The sequence below is a fragment of the Podarcis bocagei genome, assembly GCF_964188305.1.
Source record: "Podarcis bocagei genome assembly, chromosome: 8".
Classification (NCBI taxonomy): Eukaryota; Metazoa; Chordata; class Lepidosauria; order Squamata; family Lacertidae; genus Podarcis; species Podarcis bocagei.
In genome coordinates, this window is record NC_138133.1 from 70,199,685 (window position 1) to 70,212,368 (window position 12,684).

Genomic DNA, 12,684 nt, shown 5'->3' on the forward strand with positions numbered 1-12,684 from the left:
TAATTTATATTAAGTGTTCTTTTAAATTGTTAAGAATTAAAATTTGAAAACCAAATTCCATACAGGTTGATTTCTTAACACTTGTGTGTTTTCTTTAGCACTTGGGACCTGGTGATAGTTGCACTGTTTGATTCCAACCAGATGTTAGCATATCATTTCTTTCAAACTGATAGGCATGAAAGTTGTTGGGGATTTGGTTGTGAGCAGCTGAAGGGGTTCATTTAAGCTGAAGCTTCACTAGAGCCTTATTTCGGGGCAGGTTTTGTATGCCCAACAATATAATGAAATACCGTAAAGCATGCCCCATGTCACGTGCAGAATACAGTTCAAACATCATTTAGTGACCACAACTCAGCTAAGAACTCCTAAGGGAGAAATTGAAATTTATAGAATCCAAGCAGCTCTCATTATGGAAATTAAACTCTGAGTATCACTTTGCCAAGATCATTCAACTAGCGCAGCTGACTCTTATTCTAAAGCAGTGAGATCAATAGAAAATGGAAGAAGCCCAGAGCAAAAATCCTTTGTAGAATTTAGATCCTCCTTAATGTTTTCAGAAAAGTGTTTCAGGTGGCTTTTAGACAGGCACCGTTATTTAGCTGTGGGGATCTCAGAATACAGTGGTACCTCGGGTTAAATACGCTTCAGGTTACAGACGCTTCAGGTTACAGACTCTGCTAACCCAGAAATAGTACCTCGGGTTAAGAACTTTGCTTCAGGATGAGAACAGAAATTGTGTGGCAGCGGCGGAAGGCCCCATTAGCTAAAGTGGTGCTTCTGGTTAAGAGCAGTTTCAGGTTAAGAACGGACCTCCAGAACGATTTAAGTTCTTAAGCCGAGGGACCACTGTACTGATTTTATTAACAATGTACCAGTGCACTAGTCCAAGTAGGCACAGGGAGGAAGCAAACTATTTTTGTGTTCCTGTGCCTGTGTACTGACTGGTGCCTAGGTATGAGAAGTTAGCCTTCCCTTTTTCAAGACACTATCTGAAGCGGGATATGCTGGATTTTGTCCCTTAAGATGGCAGTTCCGTACACTGTGTACTCTGTATAATGATATGTGCATGGTTTTATTTAACTAAGAGGAAATACCACAGCAGCAGGGTATCACCTACTGACAAAACACTTGTTTTGTCGCAGCCTCTTTATTTATAGATATACAGGTTGGCTTTGGGTCAACAAACAGCGTCCAGAAGATACTATCTTCAGACTGGGAGTAAGAGATCAAGAACCCTGTGCCTCTAGCTATCAATTTCTCACTTAGAAGATGTTAATTATATTGTTACCTGGTAATAAAGTCATCTACAATGACCCATACATTCTAGTAATAGCTAGATCACTTTTTATTAGTTGGAATGGGCTAGTTAACCAACAGTTTCATTCGTCTTCTCCCTTGTGTATCTGAAGTGACCATACACCAAGAAAACCAAGTATACTTTTTCAACAGGCAACAATTGCTTGGCTTCAATTTCATCCCACACTCAATGTGAGAACATAATCTTTTCCAAGAAATGAGTATCATAGTCCTTGGAAAATATGATATTCTGGGAAGACCATCCTACTTGTTGAGAATACTGTTCATTCATTGCTGTGATAGGGTAGAGGTTCTATTTTCCCTCAAGAATGAGGTTTTAATTCTCTTATAAAGAAATCCACACCAGACAAAGCTCACTTGGGAAACTACCAGTTTTGAATCTGTTCTTCTTGGACATAGACCAACGGCTGAAGAGCCAGAGGAAAGAGTAATTCTCTCTCAATTTCAAAAGAATACATGAAAGGTGGCTGGTATGTCAGTATAGATGTGTGGTCAGGTACCAGGTGTGTGGGCAATTTCCCGCTAGATTTTTTAAATCTTGTCAGAAGTCTGAAGAAGGAAAACCCAAACCAATTACTCATAGATGCTGCCAACACAGGAAGACTCGAAATCACCATATACTGAGTGACAGAGGTCCACTCTGTTATGTCAGAGTCTCTATGTGGCTTTGCTGCCTGGCAACACTACGGAAGACCAAAGATGAAGTCAGGGAAATGCTGCCTGAAGAATCCCGGTACCATATGGACACCAAGGTATTTCTATTGCTAATACTACCCTTGCTAATACTGCAAGTCATTTTGAAAGTCTCTATAAAACAGTATATAAGTAAAACAAACAAACAAACAAACAAACAAACATCTTAATAAATGTGATCTTCTTGGTCATGGAAAAATATCATGTTTGCCACCAAGACAGTTTGCTCTGATATATATCTAGTTGTTTCCTCCAGTTCTGAAGTTGTGCTAACTCATTTTGAAAGAAGCCCCTAGCATTTCAACCCAGTAGCTAGCTGCTATAGAACTTAATTTACTATAGTTCCTTGGGTGATTGTTCTTTACTTCATGGATTTCAATCAGGCAATAATAAGATTCTGCTGATTTATTTGAAACAGTGTTTAGATTTATTAGAAGGGGTAAGAAATGAGAAACTGGATTGGATGTTAGCTAATCAATGACCCTAATACAGTAGATGCAAATAATGCATATATTGGACAATATACTCTAAGCTGGACACAGACATTTTCAAATTATTTCACGGCTGTTTATTATTATATTACATAGGAAATTATTCCATGTTCAAATTATTCCTAGCTGGACTAGGTGCAAAGCTTTCTGCTTTTGGCAATAGTAGAAATAGTAGACATGTGCTGGTTGCTGGTGGGGACCTTCATCTAAGCACAGTCACAGTGGACCTTATTTGTCTTTTTCTCTTACATGTCTCCACCATAACTTTTAGGCAGGTAGCAGATAGTAAAAAGTTTGATCTAGCATAATATAAATAGAGTCTGTTGAATTAATTTTATTTTTGTTATAGACCATACAAAACTGCCATCAATTCGCTCACATCCTTGTCCACAGCCTAAAATATAAAACCATGAATCCAGTACTTTATACTGCCATTGTGGTGCAAACACAAAGATTATAATCATGGATCCTCATGTCTTTTACATGGAGGACCTCAATTCCAACCCACTATCAAATTAGAGTTTGTGATCTGCATAGACTCACAATATACAAATAACACAGTGCTTTGTGACACCTTCTTTTGGGCATAGCAGAAATAGCAGGTTGCATTTCAAAATGTTTACTCCAGCTTTGTAGGTTTTTAATGAGTTACTGTTTTAACCGCTTCTGTCCAGCTGTTTCTAGTGACCATTGTTTGCAGGATTTTTAAAAATCTATTTTATTGATGGCTTTTAAATTAATTTATGTCATCTTGTATCGTTTCGTATTGGCACTGATCAAACTTGAGCAATTAAAAAAAAAAAGTAAATGAATTGATGTAACATTCATGGAACTACTGTGGGGCAAAAATCTAGATTGGAAAAAACCTGTTTCAGAAGCACTTTGAACCCATGAAAGTGTTACATTGAGTGCCAATACTAATAGTTAATACTGCATCATAAAAACCTAAATCTGAGGTACAGATTTTTATGTAGTGTTGAATGCATTAAAAAAAAAGATTTTACCAGCTAGTCTCTCAAATAACCAGTTTCCAGGGCATAACTGTATTGAACCATATCTGAGCTTGTCTGTAAACATTTTTTACAACCATCTGGTACAATGTTATGATATGAATGTATTAAGTTAAGAGGCTTCAAATGGTAAGTGTGTTTAGGAAGAGCTGGAACTATATATTTTATGATATGTGAAGCATAATTTGTTGTTGGAATGGAAAAATCATTCAGTCTGGGAAGTATCATTTCCAAATTCCAGTTTTTGAGACACAGTAATGAAAAGACTCACTTGCATTGTGATTTTTACAATGCAGTGATCTGATATTAGTATAAGTTTAGGAAGTGTCTTCAGCCTTCCCCAAGCTGCTGCCTTCCAGATGTTTTTGGAGTACAGACTGGGGCTAGTGATGAGAGCTGTAGTCCAAAACATCAGGAAGGTACTAGGCTCGGGAAAGCTGAGAAAAAAATAACTGTGATACATTTTTTTAAATACTCATTTTATTAAAAATAAAATTAATAACTTATAGGAACCTAAATGGGAAAACTATGTGGACACAATGTATTCTGATCCCTTGATGTAGATTACACACAGAGCACACATTGGATTCGTGTTCTTCATGCTGAAGGGCTAAGCCATGGCTATACAGTATGATATGGTTTGATGTAAGGATACATGTTAAACTTCCAAGGATCTGTGAGGACCCATGCAAAAAGCCAGATGATGTTGGAAAGATTATTTTGGATAGTGTAGGCGAACTGTGATTATATAATAGATTTCAATATTCTATTTAAAAAAGGATACATGATGAGATGTGCTACAAATCTAGGTTCCAGCATCGGTGCACTACAAATGATTAAACTCATTTTTATGAGTTACTGTGTCATCATGAGTACAAATTAAATGGATCTGGAGCATCTAGGTTTTTGCATCACAAGGTGGAATTTATAATCATTATAACGAAGCCCATAGGTACTGATGTGAACTATGATTTGATGGTGGAAATGGGGTAATTTTGTGTAAAAAGCACAAGGACTTGCGTCTTGCAACCATCTTTTCGTGCCATAGCAATGTCATTAACTTATGAATCTGTGCTTGTTGTGAAGTCAATATAAGAGCCACCAAGTTTAATATTTGGGATCCATTTTTTGTGCCTCAGTGATGCCACAAAGTGCTGGCTCCTTGATTTATACCATGCAGTCTACACAGATGAATGCAAGATTTGGGGAGACCTTCTATAAATAAGTTATAAAGATCCTTCTTTTTGTGCCACAGTGGCAGTACTACAAAGTACTGCATCTGTAATGTTTACAGATGTTTTCCCCTCCCATGGAGACATTACAGATGTCCAACTGAAGGCACAGGTGGCTTCCAGGTGACAAGAGGAGCCACAAACCTTGCATTGTGTTGCCGATTGCCTAGCTCAGCATGGAAGAAGCGAAACCATCCCAAATGGAGCCAATGACAGGGAAGCTGCCTATGTTCTGCAGTGTGCCCTGTAGCAGTGTGACCATCCCTTGCCCTCGACCCCGTGCCTACATGCCCAAAGGGCTGGCCACAGCTGCCCTAAAGCCAAATACCTATGTTCAGGCCCTTATATCCCCTTATTAAATGAATCTAAAATAGCAACCGTCCCTTGGTTATGTAATCCCAAACACAGATTACAGCCCCCACTTTAACCCATAGCCAGCTGCAGCTGTCTGTCCACCCTGTTAGCGTTTCCCCTGCCCCTTGGCCAACTGCCACTCGCTTACATCTCCCTCCATGTGAATGTGACAGCAGGGCGAGCTGAAGTTACCGAGGGAGCAACAAATCCGCCTTGGGTCCAGACGAGCCAGAAAACTACCTTGGCACATCTCTTTTTCTCCGCGAAGTTGTACCTCTTCCTCCTCAAGGTTTCCCCTGGCTCAGCCTTGCCTCTCCTCACCCGAATTTCGGGTGTATGTGGGGAGGGGGAAACTGGCCTCCCTTCTCTTCCATGCTGCCTTTTCTCTCCGCGCTTCCATAGCTCGCCAGAAATAACGGCTGAGGCAGGCAGGGCGCTTGTCTGTCACGCTCTCCGCCCCGCCCGCCGCTCCCTCACGGCCGTTCGCCCGGCCTCCCTGGAGCGGCTGGGCCCAGTCCTCTCAATTGCGCGCGTCCCCGGTGCCACTTGGCTCCTCCCCCTTTTGCCTCGCGTGATTTTTATCGCAGCCATTCGCCTCCTTACCCCCCACCCCCGCGCGCCTTTCCCGGTGCGTTTATAAACAAACAAACAAACAAACAAACAAACAAACAAACAAACAAACAAACAAACGCAACTCCTCTCTTTCTCTCTCTCCTGCCCCCCTCCCCACCTTCGCGCGCCGCTCCGCCTCCCCGCCCCCTCCCCAACGTCTTCCCCTCACAGCCTGCCTCTCCCTGCTTCACTCCCCCCCCCCGCCAACCGACGTTGCCGACGCGCGTCGTGTCGCACGAGGCTTCGTCTCGAGGCTGTGTGGGAAGCGAGCGGCTTTTCCCTTTAACGCTCCCCGCATTTCTCCTCAGCGCGCCCCGCCCCGCGCTCCGTTCCCGCGCCTTCAGGCGACAAGGCAGAAACGTCGCTGTCGGGCTGGGAGAGGGGGAGGAAGACGAAAGAAAGAGGGGGGAAAAGGAGAGAAAAAAGAGAAAGCGCGGGAGGGGGAAGATTCGGGGAGGAAGATGAGGAGTCCCTTCCCGTGATTCCCGCTATTGTCGTCGTCGTCGTTCCCCCCGCCCGGCTCCCCTTTCCCTCCTCTTAATTCCGCGATGCGATGGGTTAGGCGGCTCGTCGCCAGCAGCGGAGCTGAGAGAAGAGCAGCCGAGCGAGGCAGCCACGAGAGGCGGCGGCGGCGAGGCCTTGTTGAAGCGCGGGTGGCGGAAGCGGCGGCTGCTGGTGGTGGCGGCGGCGGCGGCGGCAGCAGAGGAGGAGGAAGCCGCCGGCGGGAGCTGCTTTGCCCCACGGTCCCCTCCATGGACAGCGGGTTGGAATTATGAGCCGGCGGGAGCTGCTGGCGCCCGGGACTCGCCCTCACCCCAAGGGGTTTTCTCCCGCTCTGCGCTTCAGGGTGCCGGCGGGGTTCCTCTCTCACCATCGGCACCACCATTACTATTACAGCGCGCGACACCCCGGCGCTTCGCCCCCTCAGCCCGGAGCCCCCGGCCCTTCCGCCGCCTCGCCAGGGCTCCCCTGGCCCGGGCGCCCGGCCACCTCCTCTCCGGTCGCAAGCAGGGGGCGCCTTCGGTTGGAGTGAGAAGCCCCCCACCCCCCAAATACTGCCCCTCACTCCGTCCCGTCAGAGCCCAACCGACACCCCTCACCAACTACCGCCCCCCCGGCTCTTCCCCTTAAGGCTCCTCCGTGCCCCCCGACCCCATTCCTCCCCCACCTAGTGCGGGCTCCCCCTTCCGTTTCCCTCGGAAGATCCTTCTCCCTCCCCAGAAACCATTACTGCCCGACTCCTTGCCCCCTTTCCTCACCACTGAGCAGGTGAGAGGGGTTGTGTGTGCGGAGAAGGAGGGGGGACCCTTTATTGTTGCTCCCCTCTCATCTCACCCAAAGCAAGCCCCCTTTCCCCCCTTCACGGACGCTGCTGATCCTTCCCCTTCCCTCCCCAGCAGGGCATTAATTAGGTGGCCGATTGATTCCCAAAGTATATTGATTTGTATGTATTTCACTCCGCGGCAGCGGCGGCTGTTTGCTCCGCTGCCCCCGCCTGAGTTAGCCCAGTGTTTTCCAGTATAGAGTGTTGCTGAAGCTCCGTCTACCAAATATGTCGGCTCCTGTTGGGCCCCGGGGCGGCCCTGCGCCTCCTCCTCAGCCGCCTCCACCTCAGTCCGAGATGCCCGACCTCAGCCACCTCACGGAGGAAGAGAGGAAGATCATCCAGGCCGTCATGGATCGCCAGAAGAAGGAAGAAGAGAAGGAGCAATCCGTGCTTAAGTAAGGGCTACTTTCCTCTCTTTTCTCTCCCCCCCCCTTCCCACGGTTGTGTGGCTCATTCAGGAGAAGGAGGAAGGGTGAGGCCGCCGAGCCCCTCGCTTTCCACCCCTCCCTAGGGCATTGCTTGGGGCTGGCTGGCTGGCGTTCATTTGTGTGAGGTGGTAGCCTCCTGAGAGGAGCGATTTGAGGGGAAGCCACGGAGGCTGCTTGCCAGTGCATTTAGCTCCTCATTGGGGCTGCCTCTTGCCTCGGTCCATCCCTGCAGGAGATGGAAAAGAGCAAGCGGTTCCCTCCCCGCCCCGCTCTCCAGGCTCCTATTCGCCGTTCAGCCAGGCATGGACTGGGGCCAGGCGCCCAATATGGCCGCACAGGTGCTGTTGTAACCCGGTGTGTAGGAAGCGGATGGTTTCAGGAGGAGGAGGAGGCGGCGGCAGCATGGCTGGGCAAAGGAACTAAGCGCGCACGAGAATCTGGTGGCAGCTGGAGTGGGCCTTTCCCCGCAGTCGCCACCGCCACAGTGGCCTTCCTTCGCCGCCTGCCTTGTGTCTTCCTCTTAGCAGCCCAGCCCGGGCAGAGCGGAGATGTCCCGGCGAGGCCTCGGTAGCCTTCTGTCGGGGTGGGTTTGCGAGAGCCGCCATCTTCCTGCAACAACGTGTAGCCCTCCCACCCCACATGGACCGGCTCCTTGCGTTCTGGCAAGCAGTCCTTGTCCCTTCACCTGTGGGCCACTTGGCCAGCAGCAGCATGGAGGGCGCAGGCCTCGCAGGCGGCAAAAGCCGCCACGGAGAAAAAGCTGCCGAGCTGCTCTGTAACTTCAGCACCACGGAGCTGTCCAGGCAGGCTCAGGGCAATTGTTTCTGGTCCTGATGACATTTCACCTTTCTTCCTGGGCTGTGTTACCTCCCTTTCTCTTGCAAAGCGATTTAGCTCTGATCCATTCGGGCAGTGATGTCAGGAAGCTCCATGTTTTCTCTGAATTTTTGTTTCTTACATATATGCGTTGTGGGTGGCAAGACTACCTGATTGGCTGAAATGCAAGCTTCTTTTGTGATCTTGTAACATGTTTAGCATGTTTTTGTCTACCATAGTAACTAGTGTTTGCCTGTTAAGATCAAGTTTGTAGACAAGATTGCATTTGACTTTTTATGTTTCTCAAACATCATGTAATCACAAAAATGCCATTTTTCTTATGTAATGGCCACACTGACCTCTAAATTATTATTCACTGCTTTATGAAGTTATTACAGTAGTGCTCTAACGCATACTGCTGTGTTTAATTTTAAGTAATGGATACTATGTAACATTTTGTCACAGGGTCAGAGTAAATGCTTCTGAGTCTAAATACTGCTAAAAATATCCAGCCAAATTACTAGGCAATCATAGTGATGTTAACCCATTGTCTTGTTGAACTGCTGATTCAAAATCTGCAGCTGAAAGCTTCTTGGCTTCTGGGCTGAGCTGATGACTTGTGCTGGAATCAGTGTGTATCATTAGCAATGTGACAGTGAACAAATAAATTATTGTTTTCTTGTAATTTTTATCTTCATGTAAAGAGAAACAGGTGGTTAAAGTATTCACACTTAACAATAATAATGAAATGTGTTTGTGCTTTGAAGAAAGTCAGCATGATTTATATTAACAAAAGTCAGATTACCTTTTGCAATTCCAATTCTGACTAATAATTTAAAGTAATTTATACCAAGAGCATATATTTATATGCCTTTGGCTGTTATAGCTTAAAATATGCATTAAAAACAATGTAATATGCAAACAAGCAATGGCATTATTGTTATTAATAATATACTTTACCTGCCCGTTACCATGAGGTCACAGGGTGGGCAAATATAATATAAAAATTACAATATTAAAAATAGTTAAAACAGATAATTGAATAGTGGCATCAACATTATAAAATGTATTTACCATGTTTCTAGTAACATTTGTGCTTAAATACATAATCTCTGTGACTAAAATAATTTTGATTTTTTATATTAGAATATCTTATTTGTTTTTAATTGCAAGTTTGGTTAATAGGCACAAACACATTCCTCTGTTTTTAGACAAAATCATATGCATTTGACATGTCTTTCACACTCATACCTCCCCAATATAATTAGATGTGAGAAATAAGGAAAACTTTCCCTCCTAAGATAGGAAAAAAATAGAGTATGCATGGATTAATTGTGGTTTAGTATCATTTTAAGTTGGCTTGGGATCAGGCAGATAATTTGTCAGTTTGTGTTTGCTCATGAGATCTTAAGATATATTAGACTGCCATCTCTTGATGGTATGGATAGATAGATACAGTACAAAGAATGGCATGTGCTGATGTAGCCAGAGCAACAAGTGTGAGGCAAGTGGGGAGTTCATTATGCTTTGCTGTGTGTTAGTGGTAATCTCATCCTAACTCCTTAGTATGAAATAGTGTTTGTTCTGATATAGCAGACTTCACAATGGCTCAAATATTTAGCATCTGTTAGCTGGGTTGTACCTAGTCCCACCCTCTGTCGTGCTATGACTCATTTCTGTGTGGAGTAACAATTTTGCATGATGACACTAAATCGCTTATGGTGAAAGTAGTGATTTCTGCAGTGCTCACACATGTTTTTATGTTGCTACAACATCCTGGGCATGCATATGATACTGGTGCAATGCCACACCTTATTCACATATGATTATCATTTTGGCAGTTGTGACCTCTGATTTGCTAGTGCAGTGATGTACTGTTCTTAAATATATAGCTCTTTCAAAAGATTTATCCTTTTTCTTTCTCAAAATAGTTTCAATCTTCTCCCCTCCTGGTTGAATTTATTGTTGGAGGATGGGTGTTTTTTAAAAAGCTTCATGTTGCTCCTAAGTTTACAATAATAATACAGTATGTTGGTGCTTGAAGAAGGCTGATGTGATTGAATGGAAATTGAGTTTTCTGTTTCTTAATAATAGTTGCAAATGTAAGTTTTGTTGCTCCTAGTCTAAGCATATCCTTCAAGGGAAGTAGCTTCCAAGCATATTTTCTGTATCATATAGAACTTTTGGAACTGTTGTTCAGTAAATGTGGCAAAGCATTCACCAAAAAGAAGTATATATTTTGCTTGTTTTGAAAACAGAACTGAAACTCTCAGAGTTCTTTAAAAAACTTACTTGCTAGGTATGTAAAGGATAAATTATACAGTGTTTGATATAAACAATGGATGGAAACCAGCTGGGCATTAGTTCCCCTCTGATATATTTTTATTTCATGCCATTTCTATTTTATTCATATTGCCTAATGAGTCTGTTGTTATTGTATTGACGTGCTTACTAGAAGAGCATTCAATGGTGTCACTATCATCTGTCACATCAATTATTCCCCCCCTTTCCTCTTCCCAGGGCAAAATTATTCATAGACTTATATATGTATGTTTGTACATCCTTAAACCCATTACAGCCCCTCCTCCTGCTATGCTTCTTTTGAAGAAACAAAGAGAAGTGGTGCCGAGTTAGAATCAGCAGGAGTTCATATTGATAAGGTCAGCAGCCACTCCTGCTGTGATTTGCTGGAAGCAGATGACATGTGAAATGACCATTTTGCAGAGACACCTGCTTTTGGCAGGTTATGTCCTGTGAAGGCACTGGATGAAGCCATGCAGTGTTCCTGTGGAGGGACTTCCATGGGTTTTTAGTGTGGTGATCCAGAATTCTCTTGCTGTTGGGATTGTTCTCTCTAAAAATATCCTATATATGGAATATCTGAGAACGAGATATTGCTATTAACCTTGGGTGATATCCAATTGTTTATTGGTATCCAATAAATAAATTGTGGCAGCCTACTCTCACAACAGCCATTCTGCTAGCAGGAGCCCTGTATTTAGTATAGTACAGTAGCCAAATACAATGCATGCCATACATTTGTGAAAGATGTTGTGTAACCTCTAGTGCATTTGCTATTATTATACTTTGTGACAGTTAAGCTTTGTGTGTTACCTCTTTTTATACAGTTTGCACAACTACTTGTACAACGTCAACTCTCAAACTACTTATGCTATATTATGTTGGATCTCCCCCCCCCCCATGTGTCAGTTTCACTAATTGTTACTATTCATTTTTACTTAGCTCAATTTGGTTCTGTGGACACTTGGTTTTGTGGACTATAATATAGGCCTAAAAGAGATATAAGAGGTTCTAGGATTCCTGAATAAATAAGGCAATCTAATGCCCACTGGGCTGGGAGTCAGTCTCTCTTAAAAATTCTATAGGAGGCAAGACATCCCCTTGAGCTCTGGTTCAGTTTTCTGTGTCTTAAAAGAGAGACAGACTCCAATATGACTCCCATGCCTAGTGTGAAAGCCATTACCAAATAATTATATTAAAACTTGTGTGATGATTCTCAGCTGTCTGATAATGCTGGTATATATGTCATTTCCACCCCTTATGAAAATCTATTCTCATATAACACTAAATTTTTAGTGATCCAGATGTATTTTATTTATGTCCAGTTCTCTGGGAGTTCAAGGCTTGCAAGAGAAGCAGTCAGTGTTGGTAAAGGCAGGTTAAACCAGAGAGCAGACATGAGCAAGATCTTGGACAGCTTCAAGGGTCACCTGCTGGCTGAAGTATTCTTCTAAGTCTGGATCCAGCAGAAACCTTATGTAGGCTGACACGATCTGGGATGCAGTAGGCTCATTAGAGGGGCTGGCTGGCAGCCTGGCTGGTTAAAGGGTCCTTACTTTATTTGCGACATGTTACTTCTGTGAGGCTGAGGAGACAAAGATACTGTAGGGGACTTATTCTCTTAGAGGTCCCAGGCCATACATGGGTTCTATGTAGACATAGTGGTTAAGTATGAAAACTCGTTCGTTACTACCATGCCTACAACATAAAATGAAGTTGTTGTGGGCATTGTGTTTATGTTGAAAGTATGGGGAATAAATCCACTTCAACATAAAATATAATAATGGGTTGGTAAGATGGTGTTTATGTTGAAAGTATGGGGAATAAATCCACTTCAACATAAAATATAATAATGGGTTGGTAAGATGGTGTGATTTGTTTATGCATTCAGTTGCATTGTGTTATAGGTGTAAAGGAAGTACATCAGCATTCACATTTCCCTTGTATATGCAGGGCCTGCTTATGAATTGGACCAAAAGTTGCAGCACCAACAGTTGTGCTGGAACAGTTGCAAGTCATGAAACTGCACCAGTATATCAGGGACATTAAAACATTTCAAACAGATATATAATATACATTAGTATTCCTGCTTTATATAAAATT

The 12,684-nt window shown here is 43.7% G+C and overlaps 1 protein-coding gene and 1 long non-coding RNA gene across 19 annotated transcripts in view; one reads left to right on the top strand and one right to left on the bottom strand.

The window, feature by feature from the left end:
• Positions 1 to 5,707, bottom strand: part of LOC308593132 — an 18,748-nt gene extending 13,041 nt beyond the window's left edge. Inside the window, exon 1 of the long non-coding RNA XR_014010765.1 lies at positions 5,246 to 5,707. This is a non-coding gene — a long non-coding RNA (uncharacterized lncRNA). The remainder of the gene's footprint in view (positions 1 to 5,245) is intronic.
• A 193-nt stretch (positions 5,708 to 5,900) lies between these two features.
• The window catches only part of RIMS2 (regulating synaptic membrane exocytosis 2), a 349,417-nt gene continuing 342,633 nt past the window's right edge, over positions 5,901 to 12,684 (top strand). For 6 of the 18 annotated variants that reach the window (XM_081204291.1, XM_081204295.1, XM_081204290.1 and 3 more), the window contains exon 1: positions 5,905 to 7,431. In XM_081204291.1, coding sequence (XP_081060417.1) covers positions 7,262 to 7,431 — 170 coding nt within the window. In that variant the 5' untranslated portion in view covers positions 5,905 to 7,261. Of the gene's footprint in view, positions 7,432 to 12,684 lie in introns of all 18 variants that reach the window. The other 12 variants (XM_081204292.1, XM_081204284.1, XM_081204274.1 and 9 more) reach the window with 7 other exon arrangements.